Source organism: Phyllostomus hastatus, unplaced genomic scaffold (assembly GCF_019186645.2).
Source record: "Phyllostomus hastatus isolate PE091 unplaced genomic scaffold, TTU_PhHast_1.1 phas_scaffold_182, whole genome shotgun sequence".
In the NCBI taxonomy this organism is placed as follows: Eukaryota; Metazoa; Chordata; class Mammalia; order Chiroptera; family Phyllostomidae; genus Phyllostomus; species Phyllostomus hastatus.
In genome coordinates this window covers 31,659,634-31,679,107 of record NW_025334013.1, presented here as the reverse complement: position 1 = coordinate 31,679,107, position 19,474 = coordinate 31,659,634, and the positions used below count along the sequence as shown (strand labels likewise).

Here is a 19,474-nt window from a genome sequence, read left to right as displayed (position 1 = left end):
TGATGTATCTCTTGCACACCAACGTTTCTCTCCTTCTCTTTCTCTCTCTCTTCCCATCTTTCTGAAAATAAATAAATGAAATCTTTTTTTTAAAAAAAAGCAGTATCTGGAATAGAGAAATTCATGTAGATGGGAAGTAGATTATATGTTACTGGGACTCGGGAGTGGGGAAAATGGAGAGATAATGCAGAGTTTCTGTTTGGGATGGTGAAAAAGATTTGCAAACAGATACTGGTGATGGTTGCACAAGGGTGTGAGTGTAATTAACACCACTGAATTATACACTTAAAAATAGTTTAATGGCATATTTTATGTTTCCTATATACATGTGTGTATCACAATAAAAAAAGAGAGGCTAGGTGGAAAAAAAAAAGAGAAGAAAAACTGTAAGAGAAAGGAAAGTCAGGGAGAAGAAAAGGGAGAGAGGGAGGAAAGAAGGAGCAGTTGAGACTTGTCCAGGCTCCCCCAGCAGGTAAATGTCTGAGCTGAGACTCACAGAACCAGCATTTCTGACTCACTATGCTGCTTCCGCCACGCAGGCCATTTTCACGCATGCACACAAGCTGCCTTCCTAGTGGGCTCCCAAGATAGCTCATGCTGTCTGTGGTCTCAGGTGCAGCATCCAATTCTGGAGGACTTGGCTGCTGTGTTGATGTACCCTGGAGTGGCCAGCCATCCCGGTTTGCTCTGGCCTGAGGAGTTTCCTGAAACACAGGACTTACAGGGCTCAAACCAACAAAGTCCCAAGCAAGCAAAGACAAGTTGGTCACCCTAAGCCACCTGAGGTGGTCAAGGGTTTTACTCATAACTCCTTTGCCCTCCACCAGTTGGTCTGCAAGGAGTGTCCCAGGAATACATACTACCTTCTCTAACTTCTGTGTTGCACCCTATACCTTTGTTAGCAAAAGTTCCACAGGTTTGTTATTCATTTTACACTAAATTCGCAGTAGTCTGAACCATGAATGCACACATTTTCTCTTAGTCACGAAATAAGGAAAGAGCACAGGGAAGAGAACACCTTAGGGTAAATCCTCAGGTGGTTTCTAATTAACCCCGGGAGAGTAAACATGACCTGACAAGTAAAGCTGGGCTTCAGTGTAGCAGCCACATAGGTGTGCACCCACATCATCACCTCTGTCTCCTCATGCCCTTTGGTTTCTTATACTTGTAACCTTTGCTCTCTGCTTTCCTTTTCAGGTGTCTCCAGTGAAAATCTGTGACTTTGACTTGGGCAGTGGAGTGAAACTGAATAACTCCTGCACCCCCATAACTACGCCAGAGCTGACCACTCCAGTATGTATAGCTGGACACCCTGTGCCACCTTCTTCTGAGCTTCCATGCGTTTGGAGTGCCCTTGACCCAGAGCTCTGGAGTCCAGAACAGAGGGCCAAGGAAGGAAAAGCAAGCGTACCCACAGCCCTTCCTGCTGCCTGACTTGTTATTCGGCTCACTGCTTTGGGCTGATAACATCCTCCCTGCCCCAGTGCTTAGTTGCTAATGAAACTGACATTAGCACTTTTAGCTGGGGTGGGTCCTCTGCCATAACAAGACATACTATATCTGCAAGAACAGGCTGAGCCCTGGATCCTGACCCAGGTAAAGACAGACACCATTCCTGGGCCGGCCCTTTGGCGTAGGAGCGCGTGATAGCTCTGAGAGTCTTGTTCCCACTGCCAAAGTTGTGGTGCATCACCTTGTGATGGGGGATGGGGAGTGTGGTCTCTCTGTGGCAAGAACTGAGGTCCCAGGCTCCCTGTGCATAGGCTCACTTGGCTGAGTCATCCTGTTGCTTCTCTCCCTTCACACTCCGTGCCCAGATGGTGCTGCTGGGGCCTCTTCTTCCTAAGACCTGTCTGTACACACTCAATATACTATAATTATGGTTCTTTTGAGATTTGCTTGCTTTATTAGTGAATGTTTCTAATAATCTTTTTTAAGACATGCATTTGACTATGCCCATGTCTTATCCTAGCCAACATTATTAGGAATGTTTGTATATTAGCTTTTATGATGCTGAGCTACCTTGTTCTCAAAGTCATTAACTCTAATTGCCAATAACAGAAAATCTCCTATCTCCATTTACCATCTTTCCATCAAATTAGTCGTGTGTGTTAGAGGTGAGAGATGTCTCTTGGTAAACATGAAATAGTGAAGAGGAGAGCAAGAAGAATTTTTATTTTTACCAGCAGTTTTCTGTGTAAGGATGGAGGAAGGAATCCCTCCTGGATCCTGGGCTTACCACTGAGGTGCTTGAACAAATCCCTGTCCCATTCTAGTGCTTGGTTTTCCCATCTGTAAGTGGGAGAAGTGGGGAGATTAGATTTGTTTTAAGAGTTTTAGCTTTGGTGGTCTCTTAATTCAAATCCTTATACTTTCCTGCTCTAAGCTAGCAGGGAAGCTGAGCAGAACTTGACTTTAAAAAATCCTTGCTTTGTGGAACCAGTCTCCACAGATCTCCCTCCCAGAACCGTGTTCCCAATGCACTGAAGCACCTATACACTCAGTGACTGTATACAGAGAGCTGAGGCAGGGAAAGATTCCTGGAGCTTCTTGACCAAGGGTCCCTGTTCACTAGAGAAGGACCTGGAAAGATAAGAAGGTGACCTGGAACTAGTCACATGGATCATGGGGAATGACAGCACTCAGTTTCCAAAAGTTCAGTCGGCCCAGCTTCTCTAAGTGCCTTCGTGGCATCAGGCGAGCTCCCTGGCTGGCTTTCCTGACGGCTTCTTGCTCTGCAACTCAGTCCTCTTGCTCAAGTCCCATTGCATCCTGTTCTTTGCCATCCCCTCTTCCTGTGACTAAGCCTCTGTTCTCTGCCACTTTCCCCTCGCCAACTCTGGCCCCACAGTGCGGCTCTGCAGAATACATGGCCCCGGAGGTGGTGGAGGTCTTCACAGATGAGGCCACGTTTTACGACAAGCGCTGTGACCTGTGGAGCCTGGGAGTGGTCCTCTACATCATGCTGAGTGGCTATCCGCCCTTTGTGGGTCACTGTGGGGCCGACTGTGGCTGGGACCAGGGAGAGGTCTGCAGGGTGTGCCAGGTGAGCACAGTCCCCAGACCCACTCCAGAGGGCTGGCTGGAGGTCAGCATGGTTGTGGGCTGCCAAGCAGAGCTGGGTGTGGGGATTATTCCTGATGTAGAAGAGATACATAGTCTCCCTTCCCTCTTGTGTCCAAGGGCAGGCACAAGGTGAAATAGAGGTAACTGGGCACTTTAGCCCAGCTTGGCACCCAGGGAGGATTGTTAGAGAAGATCATACCTGAGCTGAGTCTGAAAGGATGTGTCTTGCCTTCCGGGAGAGGGGCGAAAAAGAGGATAAGCAAAGACATGAAGGTTTGCAACAGCTAAGTGTGTAGAGGGAAGAAGAGTAGAGTACAAGGCTGATGGTGGTGGGAAATGAGACCTGAGGGGTTGCCAGCAGTCCATTCCCAGAGGGCCCTGTATGAAGGGCCAAGGAATCCCCGCTTTGTTCTCTAACTAATATTTCCCATGCATCAATACCCAGCTTGCCAAGTAGCAGAGCCATCCTGCCTGCCAGGGGCATTCTGTGTCATTTGATGATTTAGGGGCGAGTACGAAGAGTGTGTGGTGTACCCCAGCCATGAGCTGTGGCTTCAACTGGGGCCAGGGTGACTAGATCAATGACAGGCACATCCTGCCCACCCGTGGCCAGTGTCACCTCAAGGAGAATCTTCTTTACCTAGAACAAGCTGTTTGAGAGCATCCAGGAAGGCAAGTACGAGTTTCCTGACAAGGACTGGGCACACATCTCCAATGAGGCCAAAGACCTCATCTCCAAGCTCCTGGTTCGAGATGCGAAGCAGAGACTGAGCGCTGCCCAAGTTCTGCAGCACCCATGGGTGCAGGGGGTGAGTAACCCAGGGAAGGGTGGCATTCCACCTCCTCAGGCCTGCAGCGTGACCATGAGGAAGCTCTCATACCCAGGTGGCTGACCTCAGCTGGAGAGAGATTGTATAGCACTCTCAGTTCCTGTGCACATAGAGTGAACTGACTCCTACCCCATCCCCAGCCTGTGTCCCATACTGGTCATAGACTTGGCTCTAAGCCTGGTCACAGACTAAGGCCACAGCTGACCCACGCCTCTCGGGGGATTCAGCACATGCATCTCACTGTTGGCAGAGCCATGCAGCCCAGGAAGCAGCTGGTGTCGTCACTGGGGCCTGTAGTACCACCCCCTTATACAAAAAGATCATTCATTGAGAGAACTCGGAAGCAGACCTTGGTGCCCTGCTTGCTGGGTGGCTGCATTACGGGCACATGTATTCTCCTTGTGGTCCTAGGGTCTGCGTACAGCTTGACTGAAAGGCAAATGGGGGTGTTTTCACCAAACTAAGGATCTAAGTCTTCACTAGAAAATATTTTAAACATCCTCCATCATTAGTCATGGGACCTGACTTCTGTCCTTCCAAGGGGTCTGCCAGGCCTCCTGGGAGTCACTGTGTCTCCTTCATCTGCCAGGCTCAAGCCAGCCTCGTGGCCCCAACAGCCCCATGTTACAGGTGGGGGTGCAGTCCAGTGTCTCTGAGTGGCTAATCTGCAGCCACTTAAGAGTTGCTCTCTTTGCTGAGTGCCCACAGTGTCAGGCACCGGTCACAGTGGGGTGAGTGAGACCCAGCCCTGCCGTCGTGTTCTGACAGGGAGAGGGAAGCAAGGGAGCACGTGACAGGATAGCCTGGCAGATGCTCGGGGCACCAGCAGACGGCCACCCACCTCTCCTCTGGACAGGCAGGGGATGGGAGGTGGCGGGGAATGGGAATGTCTCACAGGGGAAGGCCCTAGAGCTGGGTGTTAGGGGATGATTAAGGCTTTGCCAGGCAAAGTGAGGGCTCTCCTCCCAGAGGCAGCTGGGTTGAGGGCTGCTCCTTGCTTGTTCTCTACTTGGAAGATCTGACCCTGCAGGCAAGCCTGGCCATGGTCCTGTGCTGGGTCAGAGCCGGTAGTAACCTACCCACTCTGTGCTGGTGTGGGTGGGGGCAGCTCTTGAAGGAGGGGGCAGCTTACCCACACATCTATCCTTCCCATTCTAGCAGGCTCCAGAAAGGGGACTCCCTACGCCGCAAGTCCTCCAGAGGTAAAACTCCCACCACACCCAACACCCTTCCTTCCTTGGCTTTGACTTTCAAGCTCTCAGCCATGTTAGGATGAAGGTGGGGGATGGGGAGCTCAGGTATCCTCCTGAAGTGGCTCCCTGGCCTCCCTTCTCCCGACTTCTCTTCCTCTCGTTACCCCCTGCAGTAAATGTCTCCCTCATCTCTTCTTCCCCAGCCCTCTAGCACCTTCAAGGCCTCTCCCAGGCTGTGTGCAGAACACTTGAATCCTAACTGGAAATCACCATTTGCAGCCCCCAAACAGACCTTGTCTGTGGGTTATTACACCAAGCTTTCCCTCTGCTGCTATGGTTTGGTGAAAGCAGCAGGAATCTGGGGCACTGTAAGGCAGTGGTATCAAATGTGATATATATACTACTAGACAAGCAATAATAATAATGGCCATTGTATAGTAAATACTTAACCACATGACAGATATGGTACAAAGATTATATCCATAACGGTCTTCAGGAAAAATTTCAAAGACAAGTGTTCCTATTATCCCATTTCATAGTTTAGAAAACTAAGAAACAGAAAGATGAAGTTAACTTACTCAGGGCCACACAGTAGCCTTGCAAGTTTGACTTTGAACCTGGATCTGTTTGACTTAAGTTCCTTTCAACACTTACATTCTTCGTGAGCACTGCCCTATTCCCAAAGGGCCATCGCTAGAGCACTGTGGGAACCCCTGCAGGAACCAGCCTCATGGCCAGTTTCCAGGAACTACGTAGGGAAGTCTTACACATTTATCATTTCAATTCATCTGAGCCAGAATGCCACTGCCCATCCTGGGTTCCTACCTGATTCTCTAGAGCTGCATCCACATGCTTTGAGGCTCCAAACCTCAGATCCACCTGAGCAGATTTATTCAGCAAACTCAAAGTGCCTGTTACGTGCCGGCACTGAGCTGGCTTTTGGGGACACAGACACAAAGGCACAGTCCCTGCTCTTGAAGCTCCCTGCCCTGATGGGGTAGAGGGATATATACACGGGCAGGTTTCATGTGCCAAGACCCTTTCTCTGATAGAACTCTGTGCAGAGGAGGGAGCTCTGAGTGAAAGGGGCACTTGTCCCCTTTAAGTCCAAGGACAGTGATTGAGAGTCAAAGCCAATGCGGCTTCAGTGAAATCAGACTGCAAACCCATGCAAGAGTGACTCCGGAGAGAGCAGCCTGTGCCGGCTTGGCAAACCCAGGGGAGTGTGGAACTGCAGCAGCTGGTGGGGGTGTGGAGGAGCTGCCAGCCTGGCTGAGGCCACTGAGTCCTGTCTCCCTCTTTTCTCTGCTCTCCCTTCCATCCCTGCAGAAATAGCAGCACAGTGGACCTTACGCTCTTCGCGGCAGAGGCCATTGCCCTTAACCGCCAGCTGTCTCAGCACGAGGAGAATGAACTGGCAGAGGAGTCAAAGGCACTGGCCGAGGGCCTCTGCTCCATGAAGCTTTCCCCTCCCTCCAAGTCCCGCCTGGCCCGTCGGCGGGCCCTGGCCCAGGCAGGCCGCAGTGGAGATGAGGGATCGACACCTACAGCTCTCTGACCGGCTCCAGCCACACCTTTCAGGCCCTAGGCCTGTCCAGGCGTTGCCCCCGGAAACCTGTGAGGCCAAAGTCTTCAGAGAAGGCAGAGGAACCTGCTGTGTGACTGCAGCAGGGCTTTTTCATCCGCCAAGGCCCTGAGGTTCCCACCCAACCCCCATACCCCCAGAGACCTCAAGGAAAAAGCTTTTTCCAAAGGGGTTGTCTTTGAAAAGGAAAGCAATCACTTGTCACTTTGCATAATCGCCTGAGGCAGGGACATCTCTGCTGGGCTCTTGCCCACCTGCTCACCCGCCTGCAGATCCTGGATCCAGCCTGCTCTGGTGAAGGAACTGGCTGCAGCCTTCAGGGAGCCAGCCTTGAGAAGCTGACAGAGGCTCTTCCCTCCCTGCACTGTCACCCCCTCTCAGTCGGTCCTACCTTCCTCTGTCCTCTGGATGTCCTCCCCCAGGGCTAGGCAAAGACATCCCCTCAATTCAGGGAAGGGCAGAGAGACTTTGCATCCAGAAGCCAGACCAGTCTTCCAGTCTGGAGCACAGAGAAGCGCATAATCTTTCTTTGCCGTGACCGAAATGTGTCCCTCATTTATCATCCTCTTTCTTGTTTGGTTGGGATTGCTTCTAAAGTCAGTATTATTTCGTTTTTAAAAATGTTTGGTTTTTTTAACCATGCTCTTCCACCAAAGATGGGAGTTTGAATTCCCACTGCAAGCCCATGGACTTGCCAGAGCGTGCAAAAGCTCCCTCTCCTTTTGCTGAATGTCCATGCTTTTGGAAGGCTTTAATCGGCAGTTTCCTATTATTCTAACTGGTTTTAAGCTATCATGAGATAATAAGCGCCTGAGAGACCGAGTCTGCCACTGCATCTCTCAGGCCCAGTGTGGAAGGCAGCACAGGTCTGGGGCAGTTACAAGGCGCTCTGTGCCTGAGGTAGAGCCAGGTCCAAGGCAGCCCAGCTGCTCTGCTCTGAGCCACCTGGAGCTTGCCACCTGCCAGAGAGCATGAAGGCTAGCCTGGGATCAGATAAGCTGAGCTGCTGAGTTACCTGAAGAAAATCGACATGTGTATGTCAGACTTTATACAACACAATGATGCTATTTTATGTTGAGCTTGTTTTAATAAAAATTTTAATAAAACTTTTCAATTGTTGCCGTGGCCATCCTGGTAGTCCTCTCTTTACCTGCAAACCTGAAGAGGAGACAGGCCTTCTGGAGAGGGGCCGATCCCCGCTGGTGCCCCTTGTCAGGACCTCTACACGTAGTGCCTGATTGGATTCATAACACAGGGTGAAGGAGAGCGATTGCTTTTCTTTTTCAGGTGAGGAAATGAAATTCATCAAACATTTGTTAATCTGCTAGCCTGTGCCAAGACCCAGAGATGAGTAAGAAACAGCTCCCGCCTTTTGGGATCTCCCCATCCAGTGGAAGAGGTGGCGTCAGCAACCATCACACAAGCTGGCTTCCAAGCCTGCTGTAGCAGACGTGCTCTGCACACAGCCCAGCCCACCCACCCAAGTGGGAACAAAGTTCCCCTTTGTCCAAAGCAGCTCGAAGCCCTTGAGGTTCCATTGTGTCCCCGGGGTTGTGTTTGTCCTTCCAGAGTTGGCTACAAAGAAAAAGGGTGCCTCACATCCATGAAATTGTCCCATGAAATCCCCAGAACCAGGCTGGAAAGGGCTAAGGCAGAAAGAGCCCTTATCACTTCCCAAGGAGGTGGCAAAAGGGAAGTCTGAGCGTCAGGGCAGTGGACTGGGTGCCCTTCACCCTGGGGAGCTGGGATTAGGGGCTCTTCACTCTGGGGGTAGATGATGGGCCCAGCTGCCAGCTGTCCTGTACTGTGAGTGCCTCCATGTTGGTGATAACATACTTTCTGTGGCAGGTTCCCTTTGCGGGGACCCTTACCACCCCCCACATCCTGTCTTCATCTGCCCTGAGTGAGATGGGCTAGAAAATCAGGCCTGGCCCTGGCCAGCATGGCTCAGTGGGTTGGGCATCATCCTGAAAAGCAGAAGGTTGCAGATTCCATTCCCAATCAGGGCACATGCCTGGGTTTTGTGCATGTGAGAGGCAACCAATCGATGTTTCCCTCTCGTTCTCCCTCCCTCCCCCTGTCTCTAAAAATAAATAAATAAAATCTAGAAAGAAGGAAGAAAAGAGACAGAGGGAAGGAGGAAGGGAGGAAAAAGAAAGAAGAAATCAGGCCTGCAGAATCTGAGCCTTTTGGCCCAAAGTCTCCCAGTCCCTGTGGACTCAGAACCAGGGTATGAGTTTTGCCTCTAGACTCCAGCCCCAACCTGGTCAGTCCTTCAGGCTGGCCCAGCTGGGGTGTGACTTTCAGGGTCTTCCTGGACCAAGCACTCCCCCTCCCACCCCCACCCCCCCTGCACGAAGCTCCAGCTGCTCTCTCTTGCCTCTGAGCCCTCTGCATCCCACCTCCTCACCCTAGTCCTCCTGGCAAGGCCCTCTCATCCTCCAGTCCCCTGCTTACGTGCTGCTGCATCCACTCTGGTTTTGCTGGCATTAGTGTGTGCTTATTTTTTACTAAGTAACACATGCTTTCTGAGAAGCTTACAGGCAACATCTCATTGAATTCTCACAGCAGTAAGGTACTATTATTTTACGCTGCTTAACATGAGAAACCAAGCAGAGAAGGGAAAAAAATAGCTTGCTCCAGGACTGTACAGTTAGGAAGGTGGGACTGGAATTCTTTCCAGAGAGGCTTGGGGCCCGGAACTGTGCTGTCCAGGTTTAAATCCCAGCTCTGCCATTTACTAGCTTTGGGCCTTGGGCAGGTTGCTTATTCTCTGGGGGGGTGGTCTCGGTTTCTTTAACCAAAAATTGGTCAGGCTGTTGTGAAAGTTATAAATCACTAAATGTAAAATGTTTAGAGCAGTTCCAGGCACACACAGTTAAGTACTCAATAATTGTTGACCGTGATAGTTTTGGTTATTTTTATTATTATCTCCTGGGGCAGATTTACTCAACTGAGTCCTAGTGATGGAGATTAGCCTTCCCCCTGCCCTCGGCTTGTGTGGGTAGAGATAGGCCTGGGCTTTCCAGACGGGCCTGGCCTCTGGCCCTTTGTGGGATCCTCCTGCTGACAGGCAGCTCTGTCCCTCTGGGGTGGGGCCCCTGTCCCCAAGGGGCAGATGTAGGAGCCAGAGTCCCTGAGTTCTAGTCCTTCCTCTGCCACTGTTCGCTAGGCAACCTTGGGAAGTGCCTTGCCCTTTGAGGACCAGGCCGTGTGCCTGGCCCTGCCAGGCAGAGGCAGATGTGGCAGGCACACTGCGGGAGGCTCTGAGACCTGGAACTGTGGCAGCTGCTTCCCAGGATCTAGGGTGCACACTTGGGTTGGACAGCAGGAGAGAGCTGACCCCAGACAGTGGAGCGTCTGAGACCTCAGGCCTCACCCCCATGCTGGTTTAAGCAGAACCAAGGGACTCCTGTATGAGCCCCATCTGGGGCCTTGGCACAGGAATCAAGTCTTGTCCCTCCAGGTGCCCACCTGCCTGAGCTCTGGGGCCCCTCCTCCTTCCTGGCCAACTGTCCCTCACCACACTTAGCTGCATGAACAGCAGTGCCTGGGTCCCATGCCAACGGCTCCAGCTACTTAGGTCTAGAGGGGATAGAGGAGCAAGGTTCCCCCATGGCTGGTACTCTCGTTGCCATGGTAGCAGTTGCCTTGGAAGCTGCTTCCCAACTTCAGCTTCCAAACAGCCCAGGAAAGCTGCCATCCCCCAGGGAATCAGTGAATTAATCATGCTCTTTTCCAGGGTCCTCACCCCTCAAGGAAAATAATCGGAAGTAAACCAAGCTGAGTCCTCTCACCCACTCTTCCTCCCCACCCACAAGCTACTTTTGGATCTGGGAAGGAAAGCTCAGAGGCAGGCGCCCCCCAGTCCTGGCCTCACCAGGAGATGAAGAGAGATTGTGTGACCAAGTCGGTGGTGACCCATGGCCTAGTCACACCCTGAATCTGGGGCTTGGGGAACCCGGGCTTCAGGGAGGAGGGCTCTGGTGCTTGTGGCATGGGGAACAGTGAGGGGCCCAGCTCTAGGGCCTTGAGCTTCCATCTCATTTACCTATTGTAGTAAGCACATCACCACCCTCTTTCAGAGATGACACAGCCTTCACGGAGACAAGAACTGGCAAGCTTTCCTCTCTACATACGTAGTCAGTGGAGGAGCAGGCGTCACAACATTCCGAGTTGCCTTTAGAGACGCTCTCCCATGATGAGGGAAAAGATGAAGGCCTGGACTGATTCTTTTGGACATAGTATCTCCCTCTGATGGTGAGGCTGCCAATTCCTTCGTCTCAAATAAGATAAGTTAGAATTTCTGGGGCAGAGATATGCTAGAGTGTTCCCCAACTGAGCAGGGACCCCAGCGGGGACCCTGGGACAGCCCTGCCACTCCCATGGCTCAGTTTCCTCACCAGTTCTAGGAAGCAGCTGGCATGGTGCTGGGGTTCTGTGATCTTGTAACTGATACTGTGCCCTGAGGGATTTACAATGTCCAAGAAAAACTCTAATTTGGAATTTGGTTTCCAGCTTTTAGAGGTCACAGTGTTCTTCTGGAATCTGACACTCACAATGTACAAGCATCCCTGACTCCAGCCTCTGCTGTCCCCATTCCCATTCCCAAGTGCAGCCAAGTGAGACCTAGGATGGCGCGGCTGGCCCGAGTCCCACAGTGCAAGGTGGGAGATGTGGCAGGCTAGCGAGAGCCTCTGTCTTGCTGGTGGTGCGGGAGCACCACCCTCAGCCTTACACTGTGAGAGGAGCTGGCACAGGCCTTGCCCACCCGGGTTCTACAAACACATGTGGGAACGGAGCCTCTGTGGAGGGTGTTCAGATCCCCAAAGCTTGACATCTCAGGAACACGTTTCCATGGGCAATTATTCTGACTGCTCTTTCTAAAACTAGCCAGTGGGGGATCAATTACGTGTAACAGAGACATGGTCTGTCATTTGATGCCTAATTAGAGGAATAATCAGACCTCATCCTGGTGAGAGGCATGGGGGATGTTGGCAGCAGTGGCTGTGGCTGGGAAATGTCCACCTCCAAGAGCTTTCTCTTCTGAGCCAGGATCACATCCCAGGGAGCCCACCAGTGCTCTGCAGGCACCCCTCCTCTCTACACACCTTTCAGTTCATCCCTGTGCCTGCCCAGGCCTGTCTCCAGCACCTGGGCAATACCTTCCCTCAGCTGAAGCTCACTCAGGTGACCCCGGCCCTCCTAGGCCCCCACCCCACACCAGGGAAACTGCCTATTAGAGACAGAGGTCCCATGGGGCCCTCGGCCCCCTTCTGTGCCCATCTGAGGTGGTTGTGTGGGTCCAGGGCTTCCCTGACCTGTGCCTTGTGTCCAGAAGCCTAACCCAGGTCCCCTCTAGGCATGGCATTCTGTGGAGCTCACAGTCTTCAGAGGGGACACAGAGAGAGTGAAGACTGATGGTGGGTACTTTGGGACATGGCAGCAGTGACAGGCAGCCCACCCAGCACCATCAGAATTGGCTTCACAGCGTTGGCGCGGGCTGAGCAGCGTCCTGTAGGATGAGGCAGTATGCCCCAGATTGTAGGTCCCAGTCAGACACTCAACAGGAGGACAGCAGAGGAGAAGGGAAGGGGGAGGGCAAGGCAGCCTTGGAGGCAAAGACCTTGGGCCCAGCTGTGCCAGATAGCAGATGTGGGGAGAAATGGGAGACCCAAAGAGAAGATAGAGGGGCCAGTGGTGGGAGCCTGGGGACTATGCCCAGGTGTCTGGGTACGGGGCTAAGGCCAGGGCCATCCTCTGGGCCCAGGGAGGCCCTGATCCACATAGGGCCAGAGAATGAAATTAGTGATGAGGGCTAGAACTGGCGGGTGTGACAGGGCTGGGCTGGCTGGGCTGGGTGAGCACTGCCCAGCCTCAAGTCGGTGGATCCTGCAAGTAGGTCAGACAGGCTGGGCAGAGAAGCTCAGGCCAGAGGTCAGGGGGCACCAGCCATGTTCCAGTCTCCCTACCCAGGCCACAGACACCCAGCCCCCACCCAGTCTGATTCCAATTTCGATTCCTCTCCCAGCCCTAACTCATAAGAGTTTCCTCCTCCCCTGTGGTCCCCACCACTACCCTTCCCTGTCAGTCCTGGCCAGGGTTCCCAGGAAGCTAGAAGGGCTCACACTCTCAGCCCACAAAAAACTAAAGGGATGTGGGTACCAAGCCCAACTGAGAAAGGGAGGATCTCAAACTAGACTCCTCAGCCCTGCCTAGGAGCTAGAAGTTATGGGATGGTGGGCCAGGGAGGGAGGGCAAGGGTGCGGAGTAGATTTGAAAGGACCCCTCTCCTCCTCCTTTCATAGTCTTTGTTCCTATCTCTTGAGGGTCCTCCAGGTCTCTTTCCATCTTTCTGTCTCTCAGTCTTTAAGCAGGGGCCCTAGGTGCATCTCCAAGCCAAAGAGACAGCAGAGTGGGCCCTGAGCATGTGGCCAGGGAGCCTTTTCACATCCTTGGCTACTGAACTGCATGTGAAGCCAGTGGCTCATCCTGCCCTGCCAGGGACCAGCAGTGGAACCTGGGCTGACTGCCCTAGTGGGCCTCTGGGACCCAGGCAGTCGCTCACATTGCAACCTCATGAATAACTCAGCACCTCCCTGCTGCCTGCATCTCAGAGGAGCCTGGCCCCTGGGCCAACCTCCCCCGCTGCTTTAAACTTTAATAGGCCAAGGCTCAGTGGCAGCTGAGCAGGCTCCAGGGAGCTGGTGCAGGATGATCTGGGCAGGGGAGCTTGGGCTGAGCTCTCCCAAGAGGAGGCTGGCAGTAGAAGACCCCATGGGGCAAGCCCAGCTCTCCAGAATTCTGGTGGCCATTGCCAGATGTGGCCAGACAGGAGTCCCCAAAGTGGTCCCCAGCTTAAGGGGCCTTTAGGAGATGAACAGTAAGGTGGGGTGACCTGGAGGAGATCTTAGGTCAAGGTGGGGTTGCGGTGGGGTGGGCACTCAGGAAGGCTGTGGGATAGAATTGCAGATAAATTTAAGGGTAACAAGCCCAGAATCTTACTAGCCAGAAACTCCCACCTGGAAGGTGGAACTCCAACAAAGAACAACCAAGAGGATCAAGACTGCCAGGACTTTCTGGGGACAGGCGCCACTGGTAGGGCACGGCACCAGGGCAGGCCTACATGGACATCCCCATCAGCAACAGAGACTTCCGCTGCCTGCAGCTGGCCTGTGTGGCCCTTGGCCTGGTGGCTGGCAGCATCATCATCGGCGTCTCCGTGTCCAAAGCTGCAGCTGCTGTGGGTGGTATCTTTATTGGCGCTGCTGGTCTGGGTGAGCAGGTGCTGGGCTCAGTCAGGGAGCAGGGGCACGGTCAGGTGAACAGGAAATGGAGGGGAGGACTGAGATGACAGGAACTGGTCGGGGAGGGTGGAAGCTAGAGGTGTGAGCAAGGCAGCCTTGGGGGCTACAGGGAGGGAGAGGAAAGTTGGGTGAGGTTCCTTTCGTGGGCTGTCAGAGCAAGGAGAGAGGAAAGAGGGCGCAGGCTGCCACATTCCTCTCTGGCTGCTCCCCCTACGGCTTTCCAGTCTCAGGCCTGGTCTGTCAGGTCTGCGGTAGGATTTATAAGCCCGTTGTGGGTGGGTTGATTAGAGCAGGAAAAAGGGGACAGGGTTCCCAGTGGACCCTCCTTGAGCCAAGACAGGTTGCAGATCAGACTAAGGCTATGTCTCAGCAGCAGATCTGTCTCTCCAGACATCTATCCATCTGTCTATCTGGGCCAGTCCCATTGATGTCCCCACAGTGATGCTGAGTAGCAGCCCTCACCCCACTCCAACAACCCAGGCCAAAAACAGAACCAGAAGCACTAGGCTTGTAGGCTCTGGGCATCTGTAGCTGCAAACTCCAGCCAAGAGCCATAGACACTTGGTCTGGGGAGGAAGTGGGAATGCGTAGGGAAAGAGCCACTCTTCTGCTACCCCCTCCCCAGGTCTGGGTGGAGAGGAGCACGCTAAGGAGACCTTGGTCCTACCCTGGGGACCCTGGAGGAGAGTGGGGCAGAGGAGAGCTGGTGGTGGTGGTGGCAGCTGGGCCCACTTCCAGAAGGCAGGGTAGAACCTGTAGCCTCTTCCCCAAATAGGCACTGCTCTCTGTCACTCCTGGTGCACACACTCACAGGCTTACATTTACACACCCACAGTTCCAACCTGCATACTCATGCTCCTCCATGCATGTTCAATATCACCCTCATAAATCACCCCCAGGCTCAGCCCACCCCCCACTTCAGCGGCTTGCACCCACCAGGAACCTCCCCATCACAGAACCCCTCTGTGTCTCTCACCCCAGGGCTTCTCATCTTGGCCTACCCATTCCTGAAGGCTCGCTTCAACCTGGACCACATCCTGCCTAACATAGGTGAGTCTTCTCCCCACTCCCTGTAGTCTCTGCCAAAGACTGTGCGAGACCCTTTGTGCGTAACTCTGGGGTCCACTGTGGGAGACCAGTGTCCACATGTGTGACTGCTCCTGGCTCTGTGTGTTGGAGTTGCCTCTGTGTGTGTGTGTGTGTTTGGGTATATGGTGCAGGCGTTGCTATGAGTACAGCACAGCAGACTCCAGCCTGCCACAAGAGTGCCTAAACCAGCTCAGAGCACCTAAAACTCCCATCTCCGCTGTTGATTTTCCATCTCCCTCAAACCTCCAAGATCTCCAGATCGCCCTACTTCAACTGGGAACCACCATAAACACCTATCTCCCTCAAGATCTTAGGACCCTTTAAGGTTCCCTACTTCCTCTCACCTCCCAGCATGCACGCTCCCATCTCCCTCAATCACATGGGGCTTTACATATCCCCGGTTCTCCCCAGGACCCTCATCTCCTTAAAAAATTGCTATTTTCTCCTTCAATGGCCCATTTTCTTCCACCCCCACCCCTCCCCCAACACTATATACGCCAGCCCAGATCCTGCGGGAGACCTAAAGGAATGCAGTGGAGCAAAGAGAGCTGTAGGAATGGAGATTGGACAGCAGGAAGGACTTGATTTGAGAACGGCTTCATGACCAGGGGTTTTGGGGTAATCTCATCCTGCAGGGAGCCTGAGAATCCGCCCCCATCCAGGGCCAGACGGTGGGGAGGGAAGATCCAATGCCAATGGCAATAAAGAGGGTAAGTTCCAGAAATTCCAGAATCCATCTCCCCCTTTTCCTCTCTTCCTGAGCATCTTTGTGGATCCCAGTAGCAGAGGGGGCTGCCCCAGTCTCAGAGAGCCCGCAGAGTTGAGTAGTTTCTTCCATGTGTTTAGTCAAAACCCTTCTTGCTCCAAGCTGAGCTGAATGATTCCTCGGGCCTCTTCGTCCTGCCCAGCCCAACACCTGGGCAGAAGGCACCTCACTGCCCCTTCCCCTCCCCTCCATCCATGCCCCAGTTTATTTTCTCTCTCCTCTCCCACTGTGATATCCAGCTCTCAGAGCTGGTACCTGAAACTGGGCATCTTCTTCCTGCCCCGTCCCTGCACACTGGAAAATTCCAGAGCAGGAGTCTCTCAAAGGCGGCCCCAGACCACAGTGTCTGCCGCCAGCAGTAAGATGCCTAATCTCAAAAAAAGGTCCCATGCCAGACAATGTTCCAAGCACTTTACATACATTAGTTTTTCCATTCTCAGAACAATGATATAAGGAAGGTACTGTAAGTAGCCCCACTTTACATATGGGGCACAGGGAAATTAAGTGACATGGCTTGGAAGTAGTGGAGCCAGAATGGAGACCAGGGAGTCAGCCCCAGAGTGCTGCCACTAACCCTCATACCAGGCTGCTGTCCTCTTGAAGGGCTGTTCAGACCATCCAGGCCTCTGTAAACAGGCAGGAAACTGCCTCTTGGGACACTCCTCTCTTGCTATTTTATTTCATTCTGCTCCAGGGTCCCTCTGGGTTGCTCTGACCCAGAGATCTGTCTACTCAGGCAGCCCCGTCCTGGTCTCTCCCCCAGGAGTCCGCAGCAGCCTGTCTACCGTGAGCAGAACCCTGGAGAAGCTGAAGCCAGGGGCCCGGGGGACTGGGAACAGCTAAGGCAGGGGCTGAGGGGCTGCTCCCTGCCCTGCCCTCCCTTCCTGCCTGACACCCCGATTTCAGAGCCCTCCTGGATCCAAACCAGAGATGAACCAGGCCCTGGAGACGCCAGACCTGCATTCACCTGGCCAAGGCTCTTGGCAACAGAATCCACAGAGTGGGGGACCGGGGGTCTGGAGCAAGGTGTCACTGGAAGCCCTAAGCGGCCAGGGGCTTATTTCAGGCTCTGGACCTGGATTTTCTCTCTGGACTGCAGCTCAGTTTCCTTCACTTTTTGATCTACTGACTGGTTTCAGTGGAATTTAGGCCCAGGGAGTACCCCAGTCTCTTGCTCCAGCCTGGCCACAGAAGTGAGCCACAGGCCCACCGGAGCCACAAACAGGGGCCTGACTCAGCCCCTAAGACCTGGCCCTGGGCCCCCAGGGCTCTCCAGCTGGATAGAAGGGCTGAATCAGATTTTGGGGGATATCAAAACTTCATGGACCGTAGCAGCAGTGAACCAGAGGGGAAATCCTAGACAAACAAAGTGGTCACTGCCATGACAGGAGGCTTCCTGGAGGAGGTGGCTCCTGAGCTGAGACCTCCCTTGAGACTCTTGGTGTTTGACTCCAGACAAGACCTCCAGCCTCCCTTCTTCTCCCCTACCCTCTCACTCCTCCTGAACAATCTAAACACATTCCAGTCTCCAAGCCCTGGCTTATGTTCCCCTGGAGGCCCCCCTGCACCTATCAACACCTCCACCTTTAAAGGCCTAGTTCCAAGAATCCCTGTACCCATAGTACCCTCCTGGTCCTCTTCCACCAGCCTGTGTCTCCCTCTCTTGGCAGTCTCCAGGGAGGCTGAAGTCTTCTTTTTCACAAAACAATTATTAATCCTATTTAAACCTACTGTATGCTGCCCTTTTCTAGTCACCATCAGGGCTCAAAATGTTAATTTTGTGAGTAGGTACTCACAAAATGTTAATGGCTTAAATTTAATGGAAAAAAAATCATGGGATTTCTCTGCAGAACCCCTGAAGGCCCCACATACCCACAGAGTTTGGGTCGAGGAGGACCTGGCCCAGGTGCATGTGGCTGTACAGAAAACATCATTCCTCCCTCCACACCACTCCTCATTCACCTGCACCTTCGTGATGTCTACAGAAACATCCCCTCCTTGTGGCCTCTGTCCTAGTTTGGTGAGCAGAGGACCAAGCTAGGAAGAGTCACATTCTCGAAGGATCAGTGCAGGTGGCACCTCCTCTTGGAAGTGTCCCCTGATTTTGCTGTGCTTCCACCACCCCAGGACTCTCTCCATCATAGCCCACATCACTATGAGTGGTCCTGGTCTATTTCCCCCTCTGGAGAGTAGCAGGAAGAGGGCTGGGCATACAGAAGATATACCCAGTGGATGTTGGAAATGCTGACCAAAAGCGAGAGAGACCCTCTCACTGTACAGATGGGAAAGCTGAGACCCTGCAGGAAAAAGACTCATCAAGTCCCGTGGTGAGAGACTGTGGAGCCATGCCTTGTACCCAGGTCTCCTCTCTCGCCCCACCCAAGGCTCTGCCTATGGTGATTGTCTGCACAGGCCACAGGGGCCAACTCCCTGACTGTGAAGGAATAGACCTCCATAAAGGGGCTCGATTTCACTTACTCTGGCTGGCTGTGGAGCACTGGGTTCTTCCAGCCTGAGGGGAGTCAACTCCCCTCCTTGCACTTTCCTCCTCTTCTCCTCTTTCCTGCCTGCTCCTGCCCCTTCTCCTTTCCTTCCTCCTTTCCCTCAACTTCATTATCATCAACAGTAATTCAGGCCTGGTGGCCCTTCCTTGGTCAATAAGTAACCCCTCCTCCTGCCTATCTTCCATCCTCACCTGCACCACCCCCCACAAGGTGCCCAAGGGTGCAGGGGGTGAAAGGAGGCAAGGGGAGCCTGAGCTGTGGGGAAGATGCTCTCCGACCCTGGCCCACCATCAACCTGTCCCAGCCTTGATCTCCCCATGGCAGGCCTACGGTATCCCCAAAGGCTGACAGGGCAAGGCACAGAGCGGTGTTGGGGATCAGAGTGGAATAAATTATGGAATGAGCACCTAGAAAAGCAAGAGCTATGTCCATTGGAGAGGAACTGGGTGGGGTCCGAAGGACCTGTGAAGCTGGGTGGGAGTTCTCAAGGCCTGCCTCTGCTTCTGCTCTCTTTCCTCCTGCCATGGGCTCCTTGAGTTCTCCTTCCCCCCAGCTCAGCGAATGTCCAGATACCCCCTTCCCGAGTGCATCTTCACTCTGGGCAATCCTGTCCCCTCAACCTGGTCACTGGAGCGGTCCGTGAGGAGACACACGTCTTCTCCCTATCCATGCTTTGGAAAAAAGGTGGAGTTGGGCCAAGGAGGCAGAGGTGGTGTGGCGGGTACTGTTATGGAGAAATGCCCTCTCACCTCTGAGCAGCTCCTGCACCCTCTAATATCTACACGCGGGAGGGGGTGTGGACAGGGGCAGGTCTCTGGACCCTGCCCTGCCAGCAGTCTGCACAATAAACAAAGTCAGTTCTATCTAATAGCCTGTTCTTTTTATTTTTTTTTTTAAAGAAAATATTTTATTTATTTCTTTTTAGAGAGAGTAAGGGAGGGAGAAAGAGAAGGAGAGAAACATCAATGTGTGGTTGCCCCTCATGTGCCCCCTACTGGGGACCCAGCCCGCAACCCAGGCATGTCCTCTGACTGGGAATCGAACCCATGAGCCCAGGTCCGCAGATGGGTGCTCAATCCATTCAGCCATACCAGCCAGGGCCAGTGGCCTGTTCTGACCTCAGCTGTGGCTGTG

General features: G+C 53.2%; 2 protein-coding genes across 11 annotated transcripts in view; both read left to right on the top strand.

The window, feature by feature from the left end:
- MKNK1 (MAPK interacting serine/threonine kinase 1) overlaps positions 1-7,793 on the top strand; it is a 44,758-nt gene extending 36,965 nt beyond the window's left edge. For 7 of the 10 annotated variants that reach the window (XM_045859531.1, XM_045859533.1, XM_045859538.1 and 4 more), the window contains 5 exons: positions 1,198-1,293; positions 2,852-3,046; positions 3,711-3,875; positions 5,055-5,098; positions 6,419-7,793. In XM_045859531.1, coding sequence (XP_045715487.1) covers positions 1,198-1,293; positions 2,852-3,046; positions 3,711-3,875; positions 5,055-5,098; positions 6,419-6,647 — 729 coding nt within the window. In that variant the 3' untranslated portion in view covers positions 6,648-7,793. The remainder of the gene's footprint in view (positions 1-1,197; positions 1,294-2,851; positions 3,047-3,710; positions 3,876-5,054; positions 5,099-6,418) is intronic. The other 3 variants (XM_045859534.1, XM_045859539.1, XM_045859540.1) reach the window with 3 other exon arrangements.
- Positions 7,794-13,800: 6,007 nt separating this feature from the next.
- On the top strand, positions 13,801-16,679 carry KNCN (kinocilin). Its single transcript, XM_045859599.1, has 4 exons — positions 13,801-13,951; positions 14,963-15,031; positions 15,706-15,780; positions 16,600-16,679. Exons 1-4 carry the CDS (start codon positions 13,801-13,803, stop codon positions 16,677-16,679), a joined length of 375 nt encoding a protein of 124 aa, XP_045715555.1.
- The last annotated feature ends 2,795 nt before the right edge of the window (positions 16,680-19,474 follow it).